General features: G+C 36.9%; 2 protein-coding genes, 1 long non-coding RNA gene and 1 pseudogene across 3 annotated transcripts; all 4 read left to right on the plus strand.

Annotated features, from left to right (window-relative positions):
• Positions 1-329: 329 nt before the first annotated feature.
• On the plus strand, positions 330-16204 carry LOC149113277 (uncharacterized). Its single transcript, XR_016206761.1, has 2 exons — positions 330-1583; positions 16170-16204. It is a non-coding gene; the product is annotated as an uncharacterized LOC149113277 (long non-coding RNA).
• Positions 2567-6131, plus strand: LOC110067254 (GFP-like fluorescent chromoprotein cFP484). Its single transcript, XM_089288220.1, has 5 exons — positions 2567-2758; positions 2841-2941; positions 3887-4105; positions 4497-4706; positions 5061-6131. Exons 1-5 carry the CDS (start codon positions 2756-2758, stop codon positions 5206-5208), a joined length of 681 nt encoding a protein of 226 aa, XP_089144346.1. The 5' UTR covers positions 2567-2755; the 3' UTR covers positions 5209-6131.
• On the plus strand, positions 12925-14604 carry LOC149113278 (GFP-like fluorescent chromoprotein cFP484; annotated as a pseudogene).
• A 203-nt stretch (positions 16205-16407) lies between the features above and the next one.
• Positions 16408-21025, plus strand: LOC149113279 (GFP-like fluorescent chromoprotein cFP484). Its single transcript, XM_089288221.1, has 5 exons — positions 16408-16496; positions 16586-16686; positions 18453-18671; positions 19081-19290; positions 20559-21025. Exons 1-5 carry the CDS (start codon positions 16494-16496, stop codon positions 20698-20700), a joined length of 675 nt encoding a protein of 224 aa, XP_089144347.1. The 5' UTR covers positions 16408-16493; the 3' UTR covers positions 20701-21025.
• The last annotated feature ends 4924 nt before the right edge of the window (positions 21026-25949 follow it).

Genomic DNA, 25949 nt, shown 5'->3' on the forward strand with positions numbered 1-25949 from the left:
GCCATCCTTAACTTTCTGGCTTTTACATGACAGACAAAAAAAAAAAAAAAAAAAAAAAAGAAGTAACAGAAGAAGAGGACTTCAGAAGGTAGAGGAAAGTTAATGAATTTACAATAATACTCGTAAATGCATCTACGTATCAAAACTGATATATTTCCTGCAAATAAAAATAGCGTTTATTGTTTGCTTCAGATGTCAAAATATAAATCATAATGAAAAATGATACAAAAATGGTATGATATGAGCCCGTCCGCTTTGGCTTAATAGCTGATTAGATCAGTTCTCCCCGCTGGGTTTGTTATTAAATGAACATTTCTAGATTTCGTTATTACAATGAGTTGAAACAATAACCGAAATACTTTGAAATACTTTTCGCTTTAAGTTATTAACTAGCTTAGATTATTAAATATGAAATTATCTTGTTTCCTGTAGGGGCGTCACTAGAAATATTTCTGGAATGTTAATATGCTCGGTGCAAGAGGTTTTGATATGATACTTCCTTGATTTTCTTTTTTCTTCTAAGTTAATGATAACATCTGGATAAAAAAGACTACTAATCTAAGCTAAATGCCCCAATACAAACAAACAAATTTGCGACGCCCTTCCTAGACTTGTAATTATTTTGTATGTTTTTGAGATGATTATAGGCGCAAGTGCAGTTAACGCCTGTCTACCAATTGTTTGTCCTTCTAGAATGGTCAGCCTGTTGGGTGTCAATTTTTTTAAAATTATCACAAGTATAGTCTTGTAAAGACAGACCCTTTTCTTAACAACAGTACGGCATTCTTGGAACAACCGTTGTTAAGTGCCAGTCAAACATAGAATCCAAAGCGCAGTCATTTTTGAGTCTAAACTGAAAAATTACTGATTATTAAAGTACGTCCACTATAATGAAATACTAATTTAACTTGTTACCCCCTCTGGGTTTGTTGGCAATCATTGTTATCTGTACAGGAGCTAAAGTTGAAACAGAAAGATAAATGCCACGTCCTTGGTTCTAGTTCACAAAATGCACTGACTGGAGAAATACATAGATTTTTAGACGTATAAGCTACTTTAAACTAATAATAACTACAATGCTTGTAATGCTTATGTGCAAAACAAATTTTTAGACCAAGTTTGGGTCATACCTGCTCTGTATAGAGCTTGTGAACACTGGTAAGTTTGTCGAGTAACCCTGAGAAAAATTTGAGATAATTTCATTCACTTTTGCCCTTAGAGTAGAAACAATAAAATCCAGAAGGTATTTCTGCAATATTAATTGAATCGATCCGCGTCCAGGATTTCATTTCTCCTTTTGAAAATGTTTTCGAAGACAACCATGTATTCTGTATAAAGATTACTCTTATTCCAAACAAGAGGCAAAAATAAAAAGAGAGAGAGAGAAAAAAAAAAATTGAAAGAGACTACTCAGACCTTGCGTTGTGGTGTCAGATAATTGCAAATTGACAAGGTGCCAAGAAAAGCGTTATTTTCAAAACGAGCCAGTGGCGTCAGCTTTGGTAATTAATCAGTAAATTTCATAATTGGTGTGTTACAGTTTGAGTGGCAAAGGAAGAGTACTGACTTAAAAGTGAAATTGAGTTGGAAAAAAAAAAATGGGCCAATTGTTCAATTTTGTAACAACAGGCAAAGGAACATCAAGACGGTAGGTATGCACTGACAAAACATACTGCCTACCTTTTCTCTTCAAGTAAAAACCCAAGAAAAGTAACCAAGTGATAATTTGATCAAATTGAAATTATGTCTTAATTCTGGCCGATTTTAACGCCGACACAGGCAATTGCCATTTTCTTTATGTGTTCATATTTTAATATTCGTTAAACCGCAATGCTAACAATGAGCGTTCTTCTGTCTGTTGGCCAGTCTTGATATTTGAAAACTTTTGTGGGTATCATTATCAATTTAATAGCGTTTTTCAACTTTTAAGTCTTCTTGTTCTTCTGGTACCCCTTCTTTTTGTTCTCTCTCGTGTTAAAGTCGCAAAAGTGTTAGGTAAGTGAAACAGCCTTCTTTAATCAACATAAACCGTAATTTAATTAGCTGTTGCGTTAACCTTTCAATTGTTATGTTTGTACAACTGTATTTGAAGTAGCCGTCGCTTTCCATTGAATGTTCCAAAAATAGAAAAAAAAAAAAACTAGTTATGTACTTCCGTGTATATCAATCTAATATTTTGTATGATGGAAGCCTATAACTAATCGGGTAGTTTCTGTTTTAGGCGATAAAATGACTGTTATCGATAAGTGAAATAAACACAATTAATTAAGTTTCCTTTTTTGATTTTATTAATTTGCCCTTAAGAACAAAGTACTCATAAACGATGCATGAATTCAATATTTTGCTTGACAGAGTCCTCTAATTAATCAAGTTTCCCTTTTAGGCGGTAAAATGACTATGCTTTCTATGTCGGTTATATGAAACATGAAAAGCGGTTCAATTGCAAGGTAAACAAACAAAATTAATTAAGTTTTCTTTTTTATCTCGTTTAATTAGACCTTAAAATAGGCTTTAATTGAACAATGATTTAATTTGTGTACTTTTACTTTCCACGTATGGATGCGGAGACATCTGGTCAGCTTTGTTACAAAGTGTCTCTGGCTTGTGATTGGTTCAAGTAGATTTAGGGTGTGACATTGGGTTTTATAACAGGACCTCTCAGAGCTGAGGTCTCATTCACCCTGGTGATTTGGCAGAAAGCAGATCGAGCACAACAAGAGCTGTAAGACTGATATCTTACGTTACGTCTACCATCATGGTAAGTGTTGCACAGGAGAAAAGGTTGTACTTCAATTTCACAAATTCACAGATCTGGAATTAATCCCAATTTCATTCCACAGAGTGTGATTAAACCAGAAATGAAGATCAAGCTGCGTATGGAAGGCACTGTAAACGGGCATCCGTTTGTTATTGAAGGATTGGGAGACGGCAAGCCTTTCGAGTAAGTAAAAGCTTAAAGATGTTTAATCATTGCGGTCAGTTGTACGGTCGTCTCCTTTCGAGCAGTGCTTAGTTTAGTTAGACTGGAGAATTCGACTAAGCCGTATTTCTTTCGGGATATTGCCTCAGATGCAGGCTCTACCTTTCTTCCCTTAGAGCTTGCGACCATTAAGGTGACGAAGAACATAGCGAGAAAATCTACATTGAGACTTACAATTCTTGTTTGTTATCCTTACATTGAAATCGATACCTAAAATGTACTCAGCTTCGCTCTATGTTAAAATAATTGCAGGGCTAAGGATTGATTTTCTTCTGTTTAATATGCCAATTCCGGCGTAAGCTCTATTTGCCATACATTTGTAAGCCAAGCAAATTACTGGCCGGGGCTATACCAGACTGTTAAATGCCAAGTTATAAAAACCTCTTTATTTCTAGTTAATCAAGCGATTCCTACCTTTATTTCTCTACCTTATTTCTCTTGGTTTCTCTTTTCTTTTCCATTACAAAAGAGTGTATCCTGCCACATTAAGAGTCGTCGAGTCGTCATTAGTGTCAAAGAAAGCACAGAAAAAGTGCGCACCATTTCAAAGAGCGAGCAATTCAGTAACTCGGTCAATCGGAACGTACTGTACTGTTTCATGGTGCGTGTAGAACAAAGCTACCAAGAAAACAACAATCATACGGTTCTGAATGTTTGACGTCAGACTCTCAATGTCGAAAGCAAATATTTTCTTGATTAATTTGGGCTTTATAAAGTAACAGAATGAATGCTGTTGCACCAAGAGAACGAACTTAGCTGAAAATTTCAGAACTGTTCTTTACACTAATCAGCTTAAGTACATCTCTGTCTTCGTATTTTTCTCAGGACTCTGTGACTGAACAAAACTAATGCATTGCATATGAACAGACTTTACCTTACCCTTGGTTTCCTGTTTTTGTGTTTTAGGGGAAAACAGAGTATGGACCTTAAAGTCAAAGAAGGCGGACCTCTCCCTTTTGCCTACGATATCTTGACAACAGCATTCCATTACGGCAACAGGGTATTTGCTGAATACCCAGACCATATAACAGACTATTTCAAGCAGTCGTTTCCTAAGGGGTATTCTTGGGAACGAAGCCTGACTTTCGAAGACGGGGGAGTTTGCATCGCCAAAAACGAAATAAAGTAAGTAAAATGTAAAGCTGATCTGCTCTGTGCATGGAAAAAAGTAGCATTGTGTTCCAGATTGATAAAATTTGTTCAGTTCCAAACCCAGTAGAGTCTTTTCGCCTTCCTGTTTTGATGATCCTGGAAATTTTCATCATGAAATATTTTGAACTAGAATTTTAAATATCTTTTAATTCTTAAGTGTCAGTGTTTATATCAATAAGGACCAAAATAACAAAAATTGCTTCTGGTATCACTGCCGTGCCCCTTGTACAAGGGCACTTATATCTTATTGAACGAGTTTCTATTAAACTACATTGCAAACCATGCCTTTATTTAAATCCTTTTCTTGTATCTTTGCTTACGTATCTTTGGTAAAGCTGAGTATGTGTCACTTCTCTTTGATCAGAATGGAAGGCGACACTTTCTATAATAATGTTCGATTTGATGGTGTCAACTTTCCCCCCAATGGTCCAGTTATGCAGAAGAGGACGGTGAAATGGGAGCCATCCACTGAGAAAATGTATGTGCGTGATGGAGTGCTGACGGGTGATATTACCATGGCTCTGTTGCTCAAAGGAGATGTCCATTACCGATGTGACTTCAGAACTACTTACAAGTAAGCTTTCCTCAAGACATAGACAATTCTTGGTGGATAATGTAAGAACAGAATCAGTAACCTAAGCTCTGCCTTCTTGATTATGGATGTCCCTTGTGAAGATTGCGGTTGAAGATGACTCCAAATTTAGCTGGATCACAAAGTTTAAAACTACCCATTGTGTATGTACCCATCACATAACCTTACCTACATGTAGGAGAGAAAGATAAAGTCTTTTTATCATGTTAGTGAAGTTTCGGAAGCAGGTACTGATCAGTGATAGGTGTTTTTAGGAGGAAAATAGTTTAATTGTATCTCTTATAAGATTACGCACCCAGCCCAGTGTCACTGATCCGGATTGTTTTTCCTTTACAGAGCTAAGGAGAAGGGTGTCAAGGTGCCAGGCTATCACTTTGTAGATCACTGCATTGAAATATTGAGCCATGACAAAGACTACAACAACGTTAAGCTGTATGAGCATGCTGTTGCTCATACTGGGTTGCCAGGCAACAAACGACAATAAGACAACAACTTGTTTTTTGGAAACTTAAAATGTGAAACCGTTTCCATAAAGATGAAACAGTACTATCTGATTTTATAGCCTAAGTAATTATTACAATGGAAACAATATCTCTGTAGCTACCCACTGAGGCATAGGCAGCGTCCATCTGTACACATTTAAGTATTTTACTTGGTTCTAGTTATGAGTTTTGGGTTTTAGAGAGGAGTGTTTTTGAGGTTTCGGGATCTGCCATTACTGATAATGGAACTGACGCATTTGGCCCCTTCCATTTTGGGACATCGTGGCTCGGTTCTGACACCTATACTTGCGAAAATACTTTCAGCTGATTTTACAATTTCCAGTAAATGCGTTACTTGAAGAACTGTATGGAATAAAGTTCTGATGTATCCTTTAGATATAATCCATCTTTAGTTCAGAATATTTATCTCAATGTGGACGCTGCTTCTTGTTTACAGTATCATATAGCATAGTTGAGAGCTGATGTCGGGATTTAACTATTTTTTTTTTCATTATTTGATTGAACTTGGGTTTCTCTACGGTAAATGTTTTCTAGCAGCATTTAGTGTTATTACTTGCCAGTGATAGAATGAATGATTTTAGGATTGAATGAATTTTTAGTGATTGAATGATTTTAGGTGTAAGTTTAACATAAGGGGAAGATATGGTAAGTGACTAAAATAGCGTGATAATCATATGCTAGCAATTTTTTAAGCTTTTAGTTGTTACGGAAAGATAATGAGTGTGTGTGCATCTAATTAAGCGTTCGAAAATACATATAATCAGCAATTGTAAGAAGAGTATTTTGAAAAGGAGGCATACTGTATGTGAATAATAGAGAAGAACTTTCTGAGAAGAGTAATCCAGAGAAGAAAGAAAAAGGTCAAGGATCGAAAAGAGGATATTGAATAAATCTTGTAGTTGAACTTGTTTTGGCTGTTTTACAACAAGGGGTACCTCGCTCGCTGAGCTAGTTCCCCCAAAGGGCGCTCTACATCGGCAGCACCCTCTTGGATGAGAATAAAATTGTTCTCGAAGCCAAGTTTTGTGGAATTTTCTTTCTTACGGTACTGGCTTGTGGAAGAGTGACTTTTACGGTAAATTCAATTAACAATTCAAATGTTAAATAATTCTTCCCTATTCTTCTCACTTTCTGTTTTTATTTAAAACTGTAAAGTACAACATGAATGGTTTAAGACGTAAAGCAGACTGAAATAAGTTATTCAGTCAGACAGTCAGTCACTCACTCACTCATCCCAGCCTTTTTTTTTTTTTTTAAGTCAGTTCAATTAACCTACAAATTTTCATTTAGGCGTGATGAAATTTATTGCTTTATTCGAAGTATTTCTGTGAAAACAAAATTGGATTTGCTAGAATTTTCAACTTCTCGTTCCCCATCAAATTCTTACTCAAGTCGTTACGTAACCGAGTAGAATAGAGTCTGCGTCGACACATTCCAGGAACCACTAAGCTGCGCCGTCTCAATTATTCTTTTCTTTGTTTTTTGTTTGTTTGTTTTTTTTTTTGTCGGGTCCATCGGAAAGGGACCTTATGCAAAACACGACGGCAAAGGCAACGAGAACGTCACCAGACAAAAGGTTTAATGAGCAGAAGAAGGGTTGTGCACGTGCTTTTTATTTTTTGGTACATTCCTTTGTCGTCCTCTGCAAAGCAACAACATGAAATGACCAATTTTCAATTTTTTGGACAAGGGGACCCACTACGGCTAATTTTGCGAATTTCTATTAGGAACTGAGCGGATTCGTAACATATAACTTGTAAACAGTTTTAATACCGACAAACACACTGAATAGATCTAAGTAAATGCGAAATTCCAAACACACTTTTTTAAATAGCAGTCGTCCTCGCCGTCGCCGTCCTACATGCGTGAAACTCTTTACTTGTATCACCCATAAATGTAATAAGAACCATAAATGTATTTGAGACGTTCTGGTTTCGAAAAGAAGAGAGGAGGCAGAAATCCAGGCAAACGTTACCTTACAGAGAATAAGTCTGTTTTAATTTTAAATTTCTTTACCAGAAATCGAAAGAAATCGTGCACTCCGTGTCCGTTAGCAAAGATCCTTCAAGCTATTTAGCGGGAGGTAGTGGATGGCTCCGTTTTGTACCCAGTCAATCACTTAATAGTTCTGGAGGGAGGACAAAACTGCTGGCTTGCAGAAGGGATGGGGGAAGTGGAACTATTTAAAGCAAGATTACTATGCTTTGGACAAAGTTGTAGTCCAGGAATACTTTTTTGAGCCAGGGTAGATATATTTGATATCCCACCAGAACGTGGGCCATACACTAAACAAAATACAGAACAAAACCTGGTTTATTACAACGTTAACTCTTCAAATAGCAGCTAATACTAAAAGCAATTGTGTAAATATATTGAGGTTTGTATTAACATCATAACTATTAGAGGCGATAGCGAATCAGTAAAACTGTAACATAATGTGGAAAATAGTCCTTAACAGTGTCTAAGGAAACCGAGATACGCCTTCGTTTTGGGTCCGATACCGTTTTCATTTGCTTCTTTAAAAGGTGGGTGGCTAGCCACCCAATCCACTCCTGACAAATGTATTCTAAAAGAATGACTAAGTCTTTAAGTGAATCGAACAAATGGCTGTAGAAGTGCGAACCGGAAGGGATAATGCTTGGCTGTTTTGGTTTTATTTTCGCTTGAAGCCGGGGCGTCCCAGAATTTTCTCACTTGCCTGTGAAATTACTCTAACAACCTCAAACTTTTCTAATGTATGAAACTTTATCAACTCCCGGCACTTCAATTAAGCGGACTTAAACATCATCAAGTCCCACCGCCTCAAACGCACTTAGTTTAGACCACTCGAGATTTCGTCTGGTATATAGACTTGATACTCATACTGTAAGTACTTTCTAAATGTTCGCACGGACTACAATGATGGCTTCTCGGTTTTTGGCCTCTGGGCAAAAACGGTGCTGCGGGAAATGAGTCCTCCAAATTGGTGTACAGAACCCCTGTCCTCCCTGTACATGTAGTAGCCTGTTCCAGGAAGCGGGCGAGCGAGGAAAAAACGAGAGAGAATAAGGTATCTTCGTTCACTCGTTGACGACTATTCGTAAGCCTGGAACGGGCTACTCTGTGCTGACGAAATAAGGGAATGGCAGGGCTTGTGGCCCCTTGACTCAGAGGTGATAGGCAGTTTATCACATTTATGGTTAAGCCGTATTACATTTATGGCCAAATTTTATTACATTTATGGTTGGTGGATTTATTACATTTGTGGTGAAAAGTTATTACATTTATGATCAGTATTATATTTATGGTCAATTCTTATTATATTTATCGTTGGTATTACATCTACGGTTTTCACTATATTTATGGGTGATACACGTACTAACCTCTGTTAACCAAAATGCTATAATTTTTATTCGAAATATCGTTTTCTATGCTTCGTGCCTTTGTGCCACTGCTGGTTAGAAAAAGCTCAGAACAAGGTTATTAAAAGCCATGTACCCGCAATGCTTTTTTGGGAATTGTCCTTGAATATGACTGTGTGTTGTTTTTCTCATGATCAGACACCCATTGATGCAAGAGAGTCCAAGTTGCTATAAATTGAGAAAGAATTGTCGTTTGAATGTCCCCAAGAAGGACAATCATACTTTCTTTGAGCTGCAGCAAGATCACATCATTGAGCAAAACTACAAATTTTATGATTTGGCGTTAATAATTGTTTCATTACGACCTGTAAAAGTTTTATCCTTTTACTTCTTTGTCTGGCTAAGTACTAGCCTTGTATTCTGATAGAGTTTCGAGTCCATTGCGAAATCTGTGTTGAGAAATCTTGAACATCATTCAATTCTCTTTTCTGCATGCTGTTACACGGCTGATAATCGGTCAAGTGTGATGAAATAAAGTGATCAGTATTAGAGCCAAACTCAGTCAAGGATAAAAGCATGAACTAGGGTAAAATCTGACCTCGGTAAGCAAGAAACAGGTGTAGACAAAAAGACGACTAATGCATGGTAATGTTTCGCTATTTTGCGGGCATGGAGCAGAGGGTCGGGGGCGGGTACGAGGTGCGATTTGAGTAAACAGCGAGATTAGAGTTTGAAATTAGTCGACGTTAGTGGAGTGAGATATTCTACGCTCTATGGTCAGCCTTCGCCGGTGCAGTCTGAAAGTTCGTTTTTCTTTTTCTTCGTTAGCCACGAATGCTAATACTACTCAATTCCGTATATTTCTCAAAAGCTATCACTTAATGGCATCATTGAAATTTTTGTTATTTGTCAACACAACATTAAATGAGGAAAGCCTAAAGCCCCTGAGGTGGCGCTACTGCCTTAGTCCGGGGTACATGTTCTACTGCTTTGTTTGTTTGTTGTTGCTGTTGTTGTTGTTGTTATTGTTGTTGTTTTTTGTTATTGTTTTTGTTTTTTTTTTCCACCTGCTGTTTTTTAGGGGTCCGTAATAGTGTAACTTTGCTGACATGGAATAAATGGCACGGTGGCCTGTCTGTCCAACGATACCAATCGAACGGCATTGGCAGAGATTATAATAAATCTCCCAAAATCGTGGCAAAAAAAAAAAAAAAAAAAAAAAAAATAGCCCCTCTTGCTATATTTTTCGACGTTGCAAATTACACAAACAGGCGCAGGTGGCAGATAGGCTAATTAGCAAAACAAAGAAAGGGTAAATCTTTCAGAATTCCTAAAGAGAGTTAAGACGTGGTCAAACAATGCATGATAGTCCATGATACATGTGGATAGAGGGGGAAAGTTTCTAAGGAAACTATGGTGCTGCGTCGGTGGGGAGTATAACAAGATAATTTATAACAAGATAATGTAAATTGGCCACCGTAAAGAGATTCGAAAGCTGACGATTCGAGCGTTAACACTTCGTCGGAGCGTGGGTACAGTTGATTCTCTCCTAACTATCATCAACCATCATGCGCGTGGGCAGGCGGGAAAACTATCATTGATTATAATGAAGAATTTGAACAAGGACAAAGTGAGTGAAAGCTGATGATAGTGCATGATAGCTGGTGGTCAAAATAAAGCGCGTGCTACAACTACAGGTCTCATCAACTTACATGTCCCATTTGATCAGGGCTTTACCAGCAAAATTTCGTGACAAACGCAGAATGGCATAATCTGTAGCCGTGCATAGTGAAAACTGGAATTAATTGCATTGTTCTGCAGAGCAATGAAAATTGGATTGCACTTGTTGTAGTGACTCACTTACTATGAAGAAAATATCGCCGAAGTCACTGATGGACTTCATAATCATGACTGATTCTTGCTTCTTGATTCTTGCTTTGAAACGTCCACCATTCCCGTTGTAAGTAGTTCTGAAGTCACATCGTTGATGGCCTCCTCCTTTAAGCAACAGAGCCATGTTAATGTGAAGGTAAATTAATCAACATGACACGAGCGTGGGACAAAGAAAAATTCTGAGTCCCCGACAGGAATCGAACCCATGACCTCCCGAATACCGGGCGGGCGCTCTATCCACTGAGCTACGAGAACTCATGGAGAGCAAGGTCATTTAACTGGGTTCATATATGACAGGTGTCCTACATACTGCTAGGATCAACACTATCGAAGTCATCGTGAGTAGTGATAAGTTAACAAAGATGGTGAATTTTAAGCTCGGTAATGAAATGTGAAGGTAAATTAATCAACATGACACGAGCGTGGGACAAAGAAAAATGTTTACATCACCCTTCAGAACTCCATCACGCACATTTATTTTCTCCGTGGATGGCTCTCATTTCAGCGTATTCTTCTGCATAACTGGACCATTTGGTGGAAAATTTACACCATGTAATTGAATTTGATAGAAAAAGCAGTCGTCTTTGATCATTCTTTTGAAAGAGAGGTAAGACGAACTCAGTGGGCAGACAAATTTTATTATTGTTTTAAATTAAGGGACATTTATACTTTCTATTCGTGTAGTTCAGCAGTTTCAAACAGGTGCCAAATTTTTAAAACGTGCCTTCAAAGTAGAGCTATTTTCGCGTTTGGTTCAAAACTCGATTTAACGGGTAGAAAATCTTTTTTTAACCGTTGAAGGAACAACATTGAATTATAATTGCAACATGGCTAAACAAACTGCTATGATATATCTATAGTTGCAAAAAAGAATTGGAACTTTTGAGCGAATATTATTTTTTTTTTAGAGCGCAATATGTGCTATTTTTCCAGTTTCGGCGGGCATGAAACTTGTGTCGAGCGGACCGAACTCCAATCAGTCCTAGGAAACTTCAATTGGAATTTTTAATGAAATAAAACTCATTTTAGGGATTGACTAAGTAAGGGCTTTGAAATCCCAGCTTATGAGAAAAATCAAATTTTCGAAGTAAAATCAATGGTCGGTTCTTACAGAGACAGCCTCGTAAATTGTCTGTTTTATTTTAAGTTTTTCGCTGAGAACAAAATCGGTTTTAGATGAATCTTTGACTGATTCAGTTCGTTGCGAGACCGAGTTAAGGAAAGAGTCTGGGTTCAGGAAACACTGAAGCCACTAAACTGTGGCATCTCAATTATTCAATCATTTATAAAGTGATTAGGTAACAGAACTACTTAACAGAAATGAAGAGAGAACGCGCACTGGTAGCACTGGGGTTTAAGGAATGTTAACTTAGGACATATATATAAAAAAAAATGATGTTATCAAAATAGCAACTGATATATTCAGTTCCGGACGTTCGCGTTTTGCGTATTGGTAACTTAATGGCTTTGTCATGGATCAAGAATGACAAATATCTGTGTCGGATCTAAAACTGGAAAAACAAAAGAGACCGGCGATTTTTGTTCTCATTACAAGGAAAAAAAAAAATCAAATTAGATAAAAATGATCTGGATGATTAGCCTAACAAGACACGTTGTTACAGTGAGACTGGTAGAACTTAATTAATTAAGGCGCAATGTACTGTTTACCTCGGTTAAACAACTTTGATTATTGAACACACCGGGTGGTATCATTGATTGAATAATACCCTTTTCTACGTTTAAGGTCTTCTTGTTCTTCTGTCACCTTTTTTGGTTTGTTTCTTACTGTCTTTCTCTGTCTGTGAAACCGACATTTGGTGGCATTGCTTCCTTGCACATCGAAATTTAATCATATGTCGCAGTAACCTTGAATTGTTTTGCTTGTACAGCTATCTAGCCGTCGCTCTCACTTAAGCTTAAAAAAACAAAAACAAAACAAAACAAAACAAAACAAACATATCAGATAGACGCTAAGGAAATGAAGTTTAAGGTAATATAAATATATAAAATAAATAACTCATTGGCCTGCTTCTCAGCTTATTGAATTTAACACGAAGATAAGTGCACGCGAAAAATTATTTAGTGCATTTTATTTTTCTTTGATGGCTATCATGTCAGCTTTTTAACAAAGTTTGTTTGGATTGCGATTGGTTCACGGCAGAATTCCATTGGGGCATTCAGGGTTAGAGCAGCACCTCTCAGAGTTGAGGTCCCATTCAACCTGGTGATTTGGCAGAGAGCAGATCAAGAACAACAAGAGTTTTATAAGGCAGATATCTTACTTTATGTCTACCATCATGGTAAGTGTTGCACAGTAGAACATTGTTTTGCTTCAGATTCACAGATTCATAGATTAATATTTTCTGGTCATTACTTCCAACAGCGCTTATAGTTAAAGGAAATCATAGCGATATCAAGACTTCTCACTCATTAATTTTTGATCCTGCTGCAGTAAGAGGTCGATGTATTGTCATTTTTGTAAAATTAGTACTGAAAAAGTGTGCAGAATTTAAAATACCGCGCAACTCCTTAACTCAGACGGAGAACTTACTGTAATGTTCATATTTCTGGATGTTTGAGGTAGGACTCGCAATGTCGAAATCAACTATTCACTTGCGAAATTGCGGCTAAATTTAGAGGCAGAATGTTGCCGCATTAACAAAATGTTAAAACTGTTCTTCATGCAAGGAAAATAACTTTATTCTACCAGGGTAGCCCATTCAGCAATGAGGCTCGGTATCCATAGGGGCCCTGGGATAAAGCAAAGTAGATTTCTGCCGTAATTACTTCTCGGGACTTTGTGACAAAGAAAAAAAGAGTTTTGCATTGCATGAACAGTTGGTTTTGTTACGTCTTTGGTTTCTTGTTTGTGTTTTAGGGGAAAACAGACTATGGACTTGACAGTCGTAAACGGCGGACCTCTGCCTTTCGCTTTCGACATCTTGACAACAGTATTCGATTACGGCAACAGGGTATTCACCAAATACCCAGGAGATATAGCAGACTATTTCAAGAAGTCGTTTCCTGAGGGTATTCTTGGGAACGAAGCATGACTTACGAAGACGAGGGTATTTGCATCGCCACAAACGACATAACGTAAGTAAGATGTAAAGATGATGCGCCCTAGGGATAAACGTAGTTCTAATCAAATCACTTTGATTTGAGCCTCTCTTAACCATTAATTATCATTTGGTTGGAGTTTATTCATAAATCTATTTGTGCAGCTTTACCATTGTTACTCCCTTCTTTTTTATTGTTAGTGTTACGTTATCATGATATATTTTGAATTAGTTTAACGACTTTTCCTAAAGTGGTTCTCTCAGTAAAACTACAAGGAAGGGAATAAAACAAAAAGGTTATATTATTATTATCCTTCTGTGTGGATGCTCTTATATATCCTAATGTACAAGTCTATTTTAAATTATATAGCCAATCATGTTTAAAAAAAAACATCGTTGTTTTTCTTTGCATGGTAACACTGACTATGTTTTATTTCTTTTTTTTTTTATCAGAATGAGGAAAGACGTCGACAACCGTGAGCGTTTTTTCTATGAAATTCGATTTGATGGGGTGAACTTTCCTGCCAATAGCCCAGTTATGCAGAAGAAGACCGTGAAATGGGAGCCATCCACTGAGAAAATGTATGTGCGTGATGGAGTGCTGAAGGGTGATGTTAACACGGCTCTGTTGCTTGAAGGAGGTGGCCATTACCGTTGTGACTTCAAAACTACTTGCTACTATTACTACTTACTACTATTTGATATATTTTACGAAATCTTTTCAAAAAAACAAAAAAACAAAAAAAGATTAATTTTTAGTAGTAAATGTTTGGGTGGAATCCATTACCTGAGCTCCGACTGCTCGTATATGGATAATGAACATGAACCAAAACTATATGCATCTCAAGGCAACACCCAATTATTTTCCCACCAATCAATATTACCTCGGCTGAGATATTGTAATATTTTGTTAGTCAACTTCAGAAGCTTGCAGCCATCAGTAATTGAAGCTTTTACTCATGTAACAGTATTGCAATGTTGCAATTATATGCTGATGCACCCAATAAAGTGTCACTAATTCGAGTTCGATTACTCCATTGCAGAGCTAAGAAGGCTGTCCGGTTGCCAGAGTATCACTTTGTTGACCACCGCTTTGAGATCTTGAACCACGACAGAGATTACAACGACGTTAAGCTGCATGAGCATGCCGATGCTCATTCTGGGCTGCCAAGGCAGGCCAAGTAAAGGCTTTACAAAAAGCCAAGACGACAACAACTGAAAAAGAAAAGTTTTAGTTTTTTTGTAGTTTTTTTGTAGTTTTTTTTGTTTTGTTTTGTTTTGTGTTGTTTTGTTTTTGCTGTTTGTTTTACTTTGACAGGAATTTACTCGAATTAGTATTTGATACTTTGATTTAAAGATTGGTGTCGGGAATATTAAGACTAGCTCTAGAGTTAAGTTTGTTAAAAAGCAAGGTTTCCTTTTTTCTCCGGATTTCAGCATACAGATAGACTTTATCAACTCAGTTGTAGACAAATGCAAGTTAGAAAACTCAAGTGAGAATAAACTTGTTGTCGAGTCCAGATTTTGTGGAGTTTTCTTATCGTGGAGTACTGGCTTTTGGAAGAGTCTGCGGTAAATAAAATAAGCAATTCAATAGTTTTCCTTCCCTCGCTTTCACTGTTTTATTTCTTGTTGTTATTTGTTTAAAACGGTAAAGGACCACAAGAATGACGAAAGATTTTAAAACGGAAATCAGTCATTCACTCACTCACGCGTTCACTCCTGCCTCCTTTTTTTTTTTTTTTTAAGTGAACTTACATGTAACCTCCTCTTATTTGGGCTGATTAAATTTTCTGTATTAATTTAAGTATTCCGCTGAGAACAAATCGGTTTTCGATGAATCTTTGACTTATTCAGCTCGTTGCGAGACCGAGTAAAGGAAAGAGTCTGGGTCCAGGACACACAGAAGCCACTGAACTGTGGCATCTCAGTTATTCAATCATTTATAAAGTGATTAGGTAACAAAGCTACTTAACAAAAATAAAGAAAGAACGGCCACTGCTAGCACTGGAGTTTACGGAATGTTAAGATATGAACATATACATAAAAAAATGATATTATCAAAATAGCAACTGATATATTCAGTTCCGGACGTTCGTGTTTTGCGTATTGGTAACTTAATGGCTTTTTTATTGATCGTGAATGGCAATTATCTGTATCGGATATGAAGCTGGAAGAGGGCGGCGATTTTTGTTCTCATTACAAGGAAAACGAAATCAAATTAAATAAAAATGTTCTGGATGGTTCGCCGAACAAGAAACTTCGTTACAGTGAGACTGGTAGAACTTAATTTATTAAGGCGCAATGTACTGTTTATCTCAGTTAAACAACTTTGATTATTGAACACACTGGGTGGTATCATTGATTGAATAATACCCTTTTCTACTTTTAAGGTCTTCTTGTTCTTCTGTCACCTTTTTTGGTTTGTTTCTTACCCTCTCTCTCTCTCTTTGTGTGAAACCGCGACGTTTGGTGGCATTGCTTCCTTGAAAACCGAAATTTAATCATGTGTCGCAGTAACCTTGAATCGTTTTGCTCGTAGCACTATCTAGCCGTCGCTGTCACTTAAGCTTGAAGAAACAAAAAAACAAAACAAAACGAAACAAAACAAAAAAATATGAGATTGACGCTAACGAAGTGCAGTCTAAGGTTAAAAAAAAAAAAAAAAAAAAAAAAAAAATTAAACAAATAACTCATTGTCCTGCTTCTGAACTTATTGAATTTAACATGAAGATGAGTACATGGGATCAATTATTTAGTGCATTTTAATTTTCTTTGATGGACATCATGTCAACTTTTTAACAAAGTTTGTTTGGATTGCGATTGGTCTACGGCAGAATTCCGTTGGGGCATTCAGGTTTAGAACAGCACCTCTCAGAGTTGAGATCCCATTTAACCTGGTGATTTGACAGAGAGCAGATCAAGAACAACAAGAGTTTTATAAGGCAGATATCTTACTTTACATCTACTATCATGGTAAGTGTTGCACAGTAGAACATTGTTTTGCTTCAGATTCACAGATTTATAGATTAATATTTCAGATGCACCACAATTTAATCCACCAGAGTGTGATTAAACCAGACATGAAGATCAAGCTGTGTATGCAAGGCGCTGTAAACGGGCACAAGTTTGTGATTGAAGGAGAAGGAAATGGCCAGCCTTTCGAGTAAGTAAAAGTTTAAAACTGTTCAACCATTGTGGTCATTGCTTCCAACAGTGCTTATAGTTTAAGGACATCATAGCGAGATCAAGACTTTTAAACATTTTTATTTTTCTTGCCCAGAAATTTGTAACCAATATTTACACAAGAATTCTAGAGCTATAAGTTTTCTTTTCTTCTGTTCAATACATGTATGTCAATTCGTAGGCTCTATTTGCCAAGTTAGTATTTCTAAGTCAGGGAAAATTTACCTCAAAACCAATGTTTTTATTCAGTTGAGTGGGTGTTATATCAGATTGATGAAAACATTCTCTACATGCGGTTTTTGCCTTGTTTCTTAAGTACATTCTTTATTTTTTATTACATTATCTTTTATTTGTCACTCATATATTTTTAATCCTGTTACAATAAAAGGTGGATGTATTAACATTTTTGTAAACTTAGTACTGAAAAAGTGTGCAGCCTTTAAAATACCGAGCAACTCATTAACTCAGACGGAGAACTTACTGTAATGTTTACATTTCTGGGTGTTGGTAAGACTCCCAACGTCGAAATCAACTATTCACTTGCTAAATTGCGGCTAAATTTAGTAGCAGAATATTGGCACATTAACAGAATGTCAAAACAGTTCTTCATACACGCTAAGTAACTTTATTTTACCAGGGTAGCCTATTCAGCAACGTGGCTGGTATCCATAGGGGCCCTGGGATAAAGCCAAGTAGATTTCTGCCATAATTACTGTGAATTACAAGGACAGAATATAGCAGGCCAAAAATCCAAGTAATCACATGCGTAGAGCAGTGCGTAGTGTTAAAACGAACTCGACAAGAACTTCTGACTACGATGTAAACAGAGTTTAATTGACAAAGATCAATGTTCCATACAAACTCAAATGAAACGAATCACGTGCCAAGACGACGGTAGAGTTAAACCACGTGCTGTAAGCTTAGCCGTAAGTCGATGTAAACCGTATGCCGGTTCGAACTGAAATACAATAACGAAAATAGAAGCTAACGTAACTAACATACCGAAGTATAAAGATAAAAATAACACAAATGAAGAAACTATTGCTAGCATTCTCAATAACGTCCGTAACATGGAAGTGTAACATAATCGGCACTTATACTGATCGTACGGAAGGCTGGAAAACGATTAATAGGCTACACGGTGTGTAACTTGGACGGTACCTTTATGGCAAAATAACCCTATATTGGAGATATGGACCTAATCAAGCGCGATTCCGAGCATACAGAACTAACTAACCGATTTAGTGACGATAAAAGGAAACTCAACCGAAACAAATAACAATAGAAAACCTAAGAACTAACCCTAAAGAACAAGGAATAGATTACTCACTTTGGTTTGCACACGCACTGAACTTGACTTGATAGAATAGACGAGTAACAGTGTATAGAGAAACTATGGCCCAATGCCGAGTAGAAGTTGACGCAGTGAAATCTGCACTTGAACTGACCTAACCGAGGAAAACCTCGTGGATATATCTAACCGGAGAACACGTACGCAAAACCTAGCGGTTATGACTATTTCCCTAACGGACATAGCAGCTGAAGGCTGGTCAACCACAGTAGATTAAGTAAGTAAGTAAGGCCTTGTTTGAAAGTGACAATTACTTGATGACATCTACGGTAAAGTAAGTTCCTGCGACAAAAAAATGAATTAACATCACGTTTTAAAACCAACAATTACCTCTGGGGATTTTGTGACAAAGAAAAAAAGAGTTTTGCGTCTTTGGTCTCTTGTTTGTGTTTTAGGGGAAAACAGACTATGGACTTGACAGTCGTAGACGGCGGACCTCTGCCTTTCGCTTTCGACATCCTTACAACAGTATTCGATTACGGCAACAGGGTATTCGCCAAATACCCAGATAATATAGTAGACTACTTCAAGCAGTCATTTCCTGGGGGGTATTCTTGGGAACGAAGCATGACTTACGAAGACGGGGGTGTTTGCATCGCCACAAACGACATAACGTAAGTAAGATGTAAAGATAATGCGTCCTAGGGATAAAGGTAGTTATAATCAAATCACTTTGATTTGAACCTTTCTTAACCTGTCCAATAATTATCATTTGGTTGGAGTTTATTCATAGATCTATTGGCACAGCTTTAACATGTGGTTATTCCCTTCCTTTTACTGTAAGTGTTATCAAGAAATATTTTAAATTAGATGAAGGACTTTTTCTTAAGTGGCTCTCTCAGTAAAACCATAATGACGGGAATAAAGCAAAAAGCTTATATTATTATTATCCTTCAGTGTGGACTCTCTTATTTATTCTAATGTACAAGTCTATCTCAAATTATATAGCCAACCATGTTTAAAAAATATCGTTGTTTTTCTTTGCATGGTAACACTGACTATGTCTCACTCATTTTTTAACAGCCTGGTTGGCGACTGTTTCCACTATGAGATTCGATTTGATGGTGTGAACTTTCCTGCCAATAGCCCAGTTATGCAGAAGAAGACCGTGAAATGGGAGCCATCCACTGAGAAAATGTATGTGCGTGATGGAGTGCTGAAGGGTGATGTTAACATGGCTCTGTTGCTTGAAGGAGGTGGCCATTACCGATGTGACTTTAAAACTACTTACAAGTAAGTTTGCTGTGTGTTGAAGTGATTTGATATATTTTACGAAATCCTCCTAAGAAAAAAAAAAAAAGATTAATTTTTAGCAGTAACTGTTAGGGTGGAATCAATTACCTAAGCTCCGAGTGTTCGTATATGCCGGATAATGAACATGAACCAAAAAATATTCATCTTAAGAACGGTGCCTACTTTTGTTGGTGCGCACACGTTCTGCTCATTACGCAAGCCATGGTTTAGCTCCACGCGCGCGCTGGGGTTGACATTGACGCAATCAACTACGCTATCACGTACACGACAAAATGAAAGCAAAATTTTCCTACTGTGACCAAATCAAGTTTAATGAACCTGTACTTAAACCAGGAACACCAGAATAGCAGCATATCGCTAACCACTTACTGTTTACGTCTTCCAGCTGAAAACCTAACTGTTATCTGTCGAAAATTATACTGAAATCCAACTGTAAACATGTACCTGCAGATGGCGTAGTGCGCGCGCAAGACAAGTGCGAGATACGCAGATGTCTTACTTACTGGGGAGGTGACAGGAAAAAATGTAACGGGCACCGTAAAAGTTTTCGAAAAAAGATCAATAACCTTAAAAAACGCGTGGTTACCGCTACATTTTATATTATCGAATGGAAGTGGCAAGTCTATTCAACACGTAATTAGTTTCTGGTTGTGAGCAAAAGGTTTTTAGAGTGCATTTTAGCTGAACCAGAGGAAGGCTGTCAGATACGCTAAAAGCGCTTTTGCAACAATTTTGTTATTAAAAACATATCAAAAAATGTTTTTTATTACCATTTGCCATGTAGTTTAAAGATCTTTTAAAATGTGTTTGCTTTTCTGTATGTAAAGGCGAATTCTGTGGAAATCTGTGAAGAAATATCCTTTCCTTTTTTTTCAGGAAAATGCTGATATCAGCATTTTTGTTGAGATTCAAGGCTAATTATCTCGAAAAAATGGGTGGCTACCCCGATTTTTCTTAGTAGATTGCAATAGCCCTTGCAAAGATCTACTTTTTCCGCGTGGTTCTAACCTGGTGCAAAAACCTTTGTAATTAGTAGGCACCGTCCTTAAGGCAAGGCCTAATTATTTACCCATGGCAATCAATATTTCCTCGGCTGAGATATTACAAGTCATAGTAAATTTGTTTTAGTCGACTTCGGAAGCTTGCAGCCATCAGTTTTCACTCATGTAGTAGTATTGAAATGTTAAAATATATGCTGATGCACCCAACCCAGTGTCACTGATTCGAGTTCGTTTGCTCTATTGCAGAGCTAAGAAGGCTGTCCGGTTGCCAGAGTATCACTTTGTGGACCACCGCATTGAGATCTTGAATCACGACAGAGATTACAACCACGTTAAGCTGCATGAGCATGCCGAAGCTCATTCTGGGCTGCCGAAGCAGGCCAAGTAAAGGCTTAACGAAAAGTCAAGACGACAACAACTGAAAAAAGAATACTTTTAGTTTTAGTTTTTGTTTTGTTTTTTGCTTTTGCTGATTTTCTTTGTTTTCCGGTGAAAGGAATTTACTCGAATTAGTATTTGATACTTTGATTTATAGATTGGTGTCGGAAATTGTTAGACTAACTTTAGAATGAAGTTTGTTAAAAAAAACAAGATTTCAATTGTTTTTTTTTTTTTTTTGCGGGATTGCAGTATACAGATAGACTTTTTCAACTCTGTTGTAGATACATGCAAGTTAGAGAACGGAAGTGAAAATAAACTTGTTGTCGAGTACAGATTTTGTGGAGTTTTCTTATCATAAAGTACTGGCTTTTGGAAGAGTCTGTGGCAAATGCAATAATCAATTCAATATTTTTTTTACTGTTGTTGTTCTTGTTGTTTGTTTGTTTAAAACGGTAAAGTACCACAGGAATGATGGAAGATTTTAAAACGGAAATCAGTCACTCACTCACTCCTGCCCTCCTTTTTTTTTTAATAAACTTACATGTAACCTCCCCTTATTTGAGCTGATTAAATTGTCTGTTTTATTTTAAGTATTTCGCTGAGAACAGAATCGGTTTTCGATGAATCTTTGACTTATTCAGTTTTTGCGAGACCGAGTAGAGGAAAAAATCTGGGTCAAGGGAACACAGAAGCCACTGAGCTGTGGCATCTCTATTATTTAGTTGTTTATAAAGTTATTAAGTAACAAAAATACTACCGAAGCTCATTCTGAGCTGCCGATCGAGATAGGCCGAAGTAAAGGCTTAACGGTTAAAAAGCCAAGACGACAATAAGGAGGAAAAAAATGATTGTTTTTGTAGTTGATTGTTTGTTGTTGTTGTTGTTGTTGTTTCGTTTTTTTTTTTTCTTTTTCTATAGAAAGGCATTTACTAGGAGGTATGTGTTGGTACTTAAGTTGAATGATTTCTTTCAGAATTTGTTAGACTAGCCCTAGAGTTAAATTTCGTGAAAAAAAAAAAAAAAAAAAAAAAAAAAAATAGTCTCCATTTTTGCAGAATTACAGCATGATGATAGACTTTTTTAATTCACTTGTAGAAAAATGCAAGAAAGAAAACTGAAGTGAGAATAAACTTGTTGTCAAAGCCAGATTGTGCGGAGATATCTTACCATACAGTAATGCCTTTTGGAAAAGTGAGGTCTGCAGCAATTGAATTTTTTCTTACCTACTCCACCACGCCACCCATCCCACCCCCCCCCCCCCCCTCCTTCCTGTTGATTATTCTGTTTAGAACGGTGAAGTAGATCAGGAATAATTGAAGATTTTAAAACGGTAAACAGTCTCTGGTTCAGTGCAGTCAGTCGTTTACCCCCACTTGTTTGGCCTGTTTAAATTTGTTATTTTAATTTAAGCATTTCTCTGAAGACAAAATCAGGTTTCGCTGAATCGTTCACTTGTCTAGTTTGTTGCGAGATCGAGTCGTAGAAAGCGTCTGTATCTAGTGAACACAGGAGCCATGGAACTGTATCATCTCAATTATTCTCTTTATTGTTACTTTTTGTTGGGGTAATCTGAGCATAAACAATCACCTTTGCGAGTCCGTGGTCGCTTCTGGGTATCAAAAGATAAACATTGTTTCTAAATACTGTCTACTTTGCTTCGTGGCTCTCTCCATGCTGCTCTCTAGCTGAAGCTTAGAACACCTTTACCACATATCTTGTGCGCGAAACGGCTCTAGAAATCTGCAAAGATTTCAGTATCTTTCTTTCTCGTAGACGACCATCCAGAATGTTTGAATCCAGATGATGTAATTTTTTTAATCAATTGAGAGGGAAGTCCCGAACAATTCAGTATCACTCTAATTTCCTTGAACTGTAGCAAAATGTATATTGTGTCCAGTTTTGAGCAAAGCTAACAATATCGCGATTTTTGGTGAGGACCTGTGTAAGATCTGCGTTTTTTACATGCATCTCTGGCTTGCAAATAAGCTCATCGGCAACCCCAGCCGACTTACGCAATTCTTGTACGATGTGTGATGACTTTTTGCTATGATTTTGCCAAATTTATATATTTGTTGTGGGTTTGTCTGTTTCTTTGCTTTTGTTTTTCGTAACAATCACTAATAATCTATTCCTCTCTTTCTCCTAATAATCTCTCCGTGGGGTGTAGTGGGAAAAAAAAAAAAAAAAAAAAAAGGAAAGAAACGAAAAAAGAAAAAAAAAAAAAAGAAAAAGAGAAAACCGGAATCTTCCAACCCATGCACATGCGCGAATGTATATCTCGCTCTATAATAAGTGTGTATGGCCGAATTACCTGTTTTAATTCGACGCAAAATGGCTGCCAACGTATAGCCTTGTACCATGCACTTGTCGTGTTGCAAGCGTATAGACATACTACTTATAGACGAAGGGCCACAATTTGTAAGCAAAACCTGGCGACGCGAGGCGACCCCACGTATCCACGAATAACTCTTTCTTTACATATGCAATTACTGGCTGGCGATTAGAATAAGCGCAATTAACTAGATTATCATTTGACCTTGTGGAAGAAATAAACCGGAAAAAAAACAAATAAGAAAACAAAACAAAAAAAGAAATAAAGCATTGAATTGAATTTCGCTAATAAATGTGTTAAACGGAATACGAAGAACGCCAGACAAGAAAAACAATCGCTTTTTGTTATAGTTTATAAATTAACTTTTTAATTTCATATTTATGGCTTATTCTAATGTACGAATAAAGTCATTTAGTAATAAATGCGGTTAGCCTTCCAGGAGCTTTGTTTTATATGTGTAATAACGCATGAAGTGGTGGGTATAATTAGTTAACTAATTAGTTAGTTAATTAATCAAGGTGTCTCAACAGGTGGTGAGACTAAACAAAATATCCGTTCCATATAAAGAAACGCTTGAGTCATTGCTCATATTATAATCATGACATGATTTCTTCAATGAACGATACGTTGATACATGAATGATCTCACAACTGCTTAAGGACCTCCGCGCCCGCCCCTCTCCTCCCCCACCCCCCTCCAAAAAAAAAAAAATAAAATAAAATAAAATAAAAGAAAGATGGGGAGGGGGGGGGGGGATATTACCGTGCTTGTTTTGGAGATAAGGCGAGTTGAAGACCTTCCATTTTTTAGAGGTTTTCGTTGTTTTAAGAAGATGTTAGCTCACATTACTGATATTTAGATACAACGCTGTCAGCATCATCATATTTAAAAAAAAAATAGATTAAAAAAAATAGAAAAAACTTTACGGTGATCTTATAGGAATGAAAAATTGGCAGTATTCAAACTACTTTTTTAATGTTCTCAAGCAATTAGCCTGAAACTTGGCGACAATATATAACCTGTCAATCGCTCGCGAAAATCACGTTTTTAGTTTTAGAGATTTTGACATTTTTCGCGGGAAAATGACTCGGAAAAACTGCTGCCAAATTTTGTTTGTTAAAATATAGCACATCTAACGGTGGCTTGTAAAAGTTCTTGCAATAAAGATATCAAGCCTGAAAAATTTCTTGTAATATCTGTATCCATGCAAAAGATATGACATTCTAAAATAGGCCATTTTCGAGTTGTCTTCTGCCTCTGCATCAAACCGAGTCTTCCTGCAAAACCATTCATATGGAAATGTGTTTCACCTACATGTTCCTTATCATAATAATCAAACTTAGGTTTTTCACGAGGATTCCTTTTGAAATAGAGGCACAAGGTAACTCGGAGATGGCCTACCGTAAACTGTCGCTCATAAGACCTGGCCTTAAACAACTTCGTGGGGGGTTTTGGGTGGGCTTATAAACGGAGGGGATTACATCCGGGGAGGAAGCTTATAAGCAGAATGAAATATACGTTTTGAAATTGAGGTGCAGCACTGTTGATAGATGTACGTTTTCCATATACTGGTTTTTAATTAGGCTTTAAAAGATCATAATAAGTCGTCTAATTTATATCATTTTATACTAGGATGGGACATATATCCGAAGGGAGGGGGGTGGGGGTATAATCAAAGAAAAAATATAGTTTGTTTACAGGTAGATGTGCTTATAACCTGGGGGGGGGGGGGGGCTTATAAGCGGCAGATTATGGTATACACAGCTGTACGTGTACATGTCATTGGTCATCGTTAAATTTGCTCAGAAACTTGACTGCGAGAGCGTATTTGATGTTGACAAACGCAACATAGGGCATATGGCAGATATCCAGTTCAATTCAATTCAATTTTTTAATTTAAATTCTCACATAAATTGATTTTACAGAGTTGTCAGAAAAAAAATAGAATACATATAAATATATACAAATTACATATAGAAGATGATAAATAGCATAAATGTAATAATTTACAATTGCGATATATTAAAAAAAAGTGTTAACGACAGAAAAAAAAGGAGATAAAGTAAGACAAATAGTTTGAATGTTTCTCTCTCCTATTACTTCATATTCAATTACAGTAGAAGCTTCTAAAATGGAATGGTCACGCACGGGCGATCCTGAGACCGCGCAGGCTAAGCGATGGTTTAAAGGTGTTAGAATTCATAAAAATGAGTGACTGGAACGATTGCCCTTATATAGGACGAGACGTTCTTGTCAGGATATTTTGTAAACGGTTATACTTCACATTTCTTGTTAAGAGGATTAGACTTGTCAGCAATTAGGATACTGGGGTGGACAAACACAAATTTAAGGCTAGAGAGATTTTTTGTTGTTGTTGTTGTTGTTTTTTTTTTAACCGGTATGAGATCACTGGTTTCTTAATGTACCATTTGGTAAGTAAAGAGCAATCAGTCTTAATCCACTTAAGTTCCCAGATGTATCTGCTCCCCACCATCTTTGTTGCAAGTCACTATTAAAGATTAGAGAAAGACCCTGCAAATGGTTACCCTCAAAGCGTTATCACGTTCGACATTAATGATGTAGTGAGCAAGTCAAATAACTCTTTCAAGTTATAGTTCCCAAATGAGATAACTAATTCCTGTTACTCTACTTAGGTCTTCACAGTAATCCAAGCGTAGTCAATCGATAAAAATCGATATTGGAAAATAATTCATTCAATCAATATTAATCGATAGCAATAAACGATTGCTATCGATTGATATCTGCAATTGATAACAATCGAACTATAGAAAGAAAAAATTATCGATTGTTAGCAAGTGACAAACATCGGTAACAATCGATAACTCCTGTCTTCAGGAATATCGATTGTTATTTATTGGAAAAAAATGCAAATAATTGAACTCACTTGAACACTGACTCACTAA

Source organism: Orbicella faveolata, unplaced genomic scaffold, assembly GCF_042242905.1.
Source record: "Orbicella faveolata isolate gen_17 unplaced genomic scaffold, um_ofav_v1 contig_15, whole genome shotgun sequence".
Lineage (NCBI taxonomy): Eukaryota > Metazoa > Cnidaria > Anthozoa > Scleractinia > Merulinidae > Orbicella > Orbicella faveolata.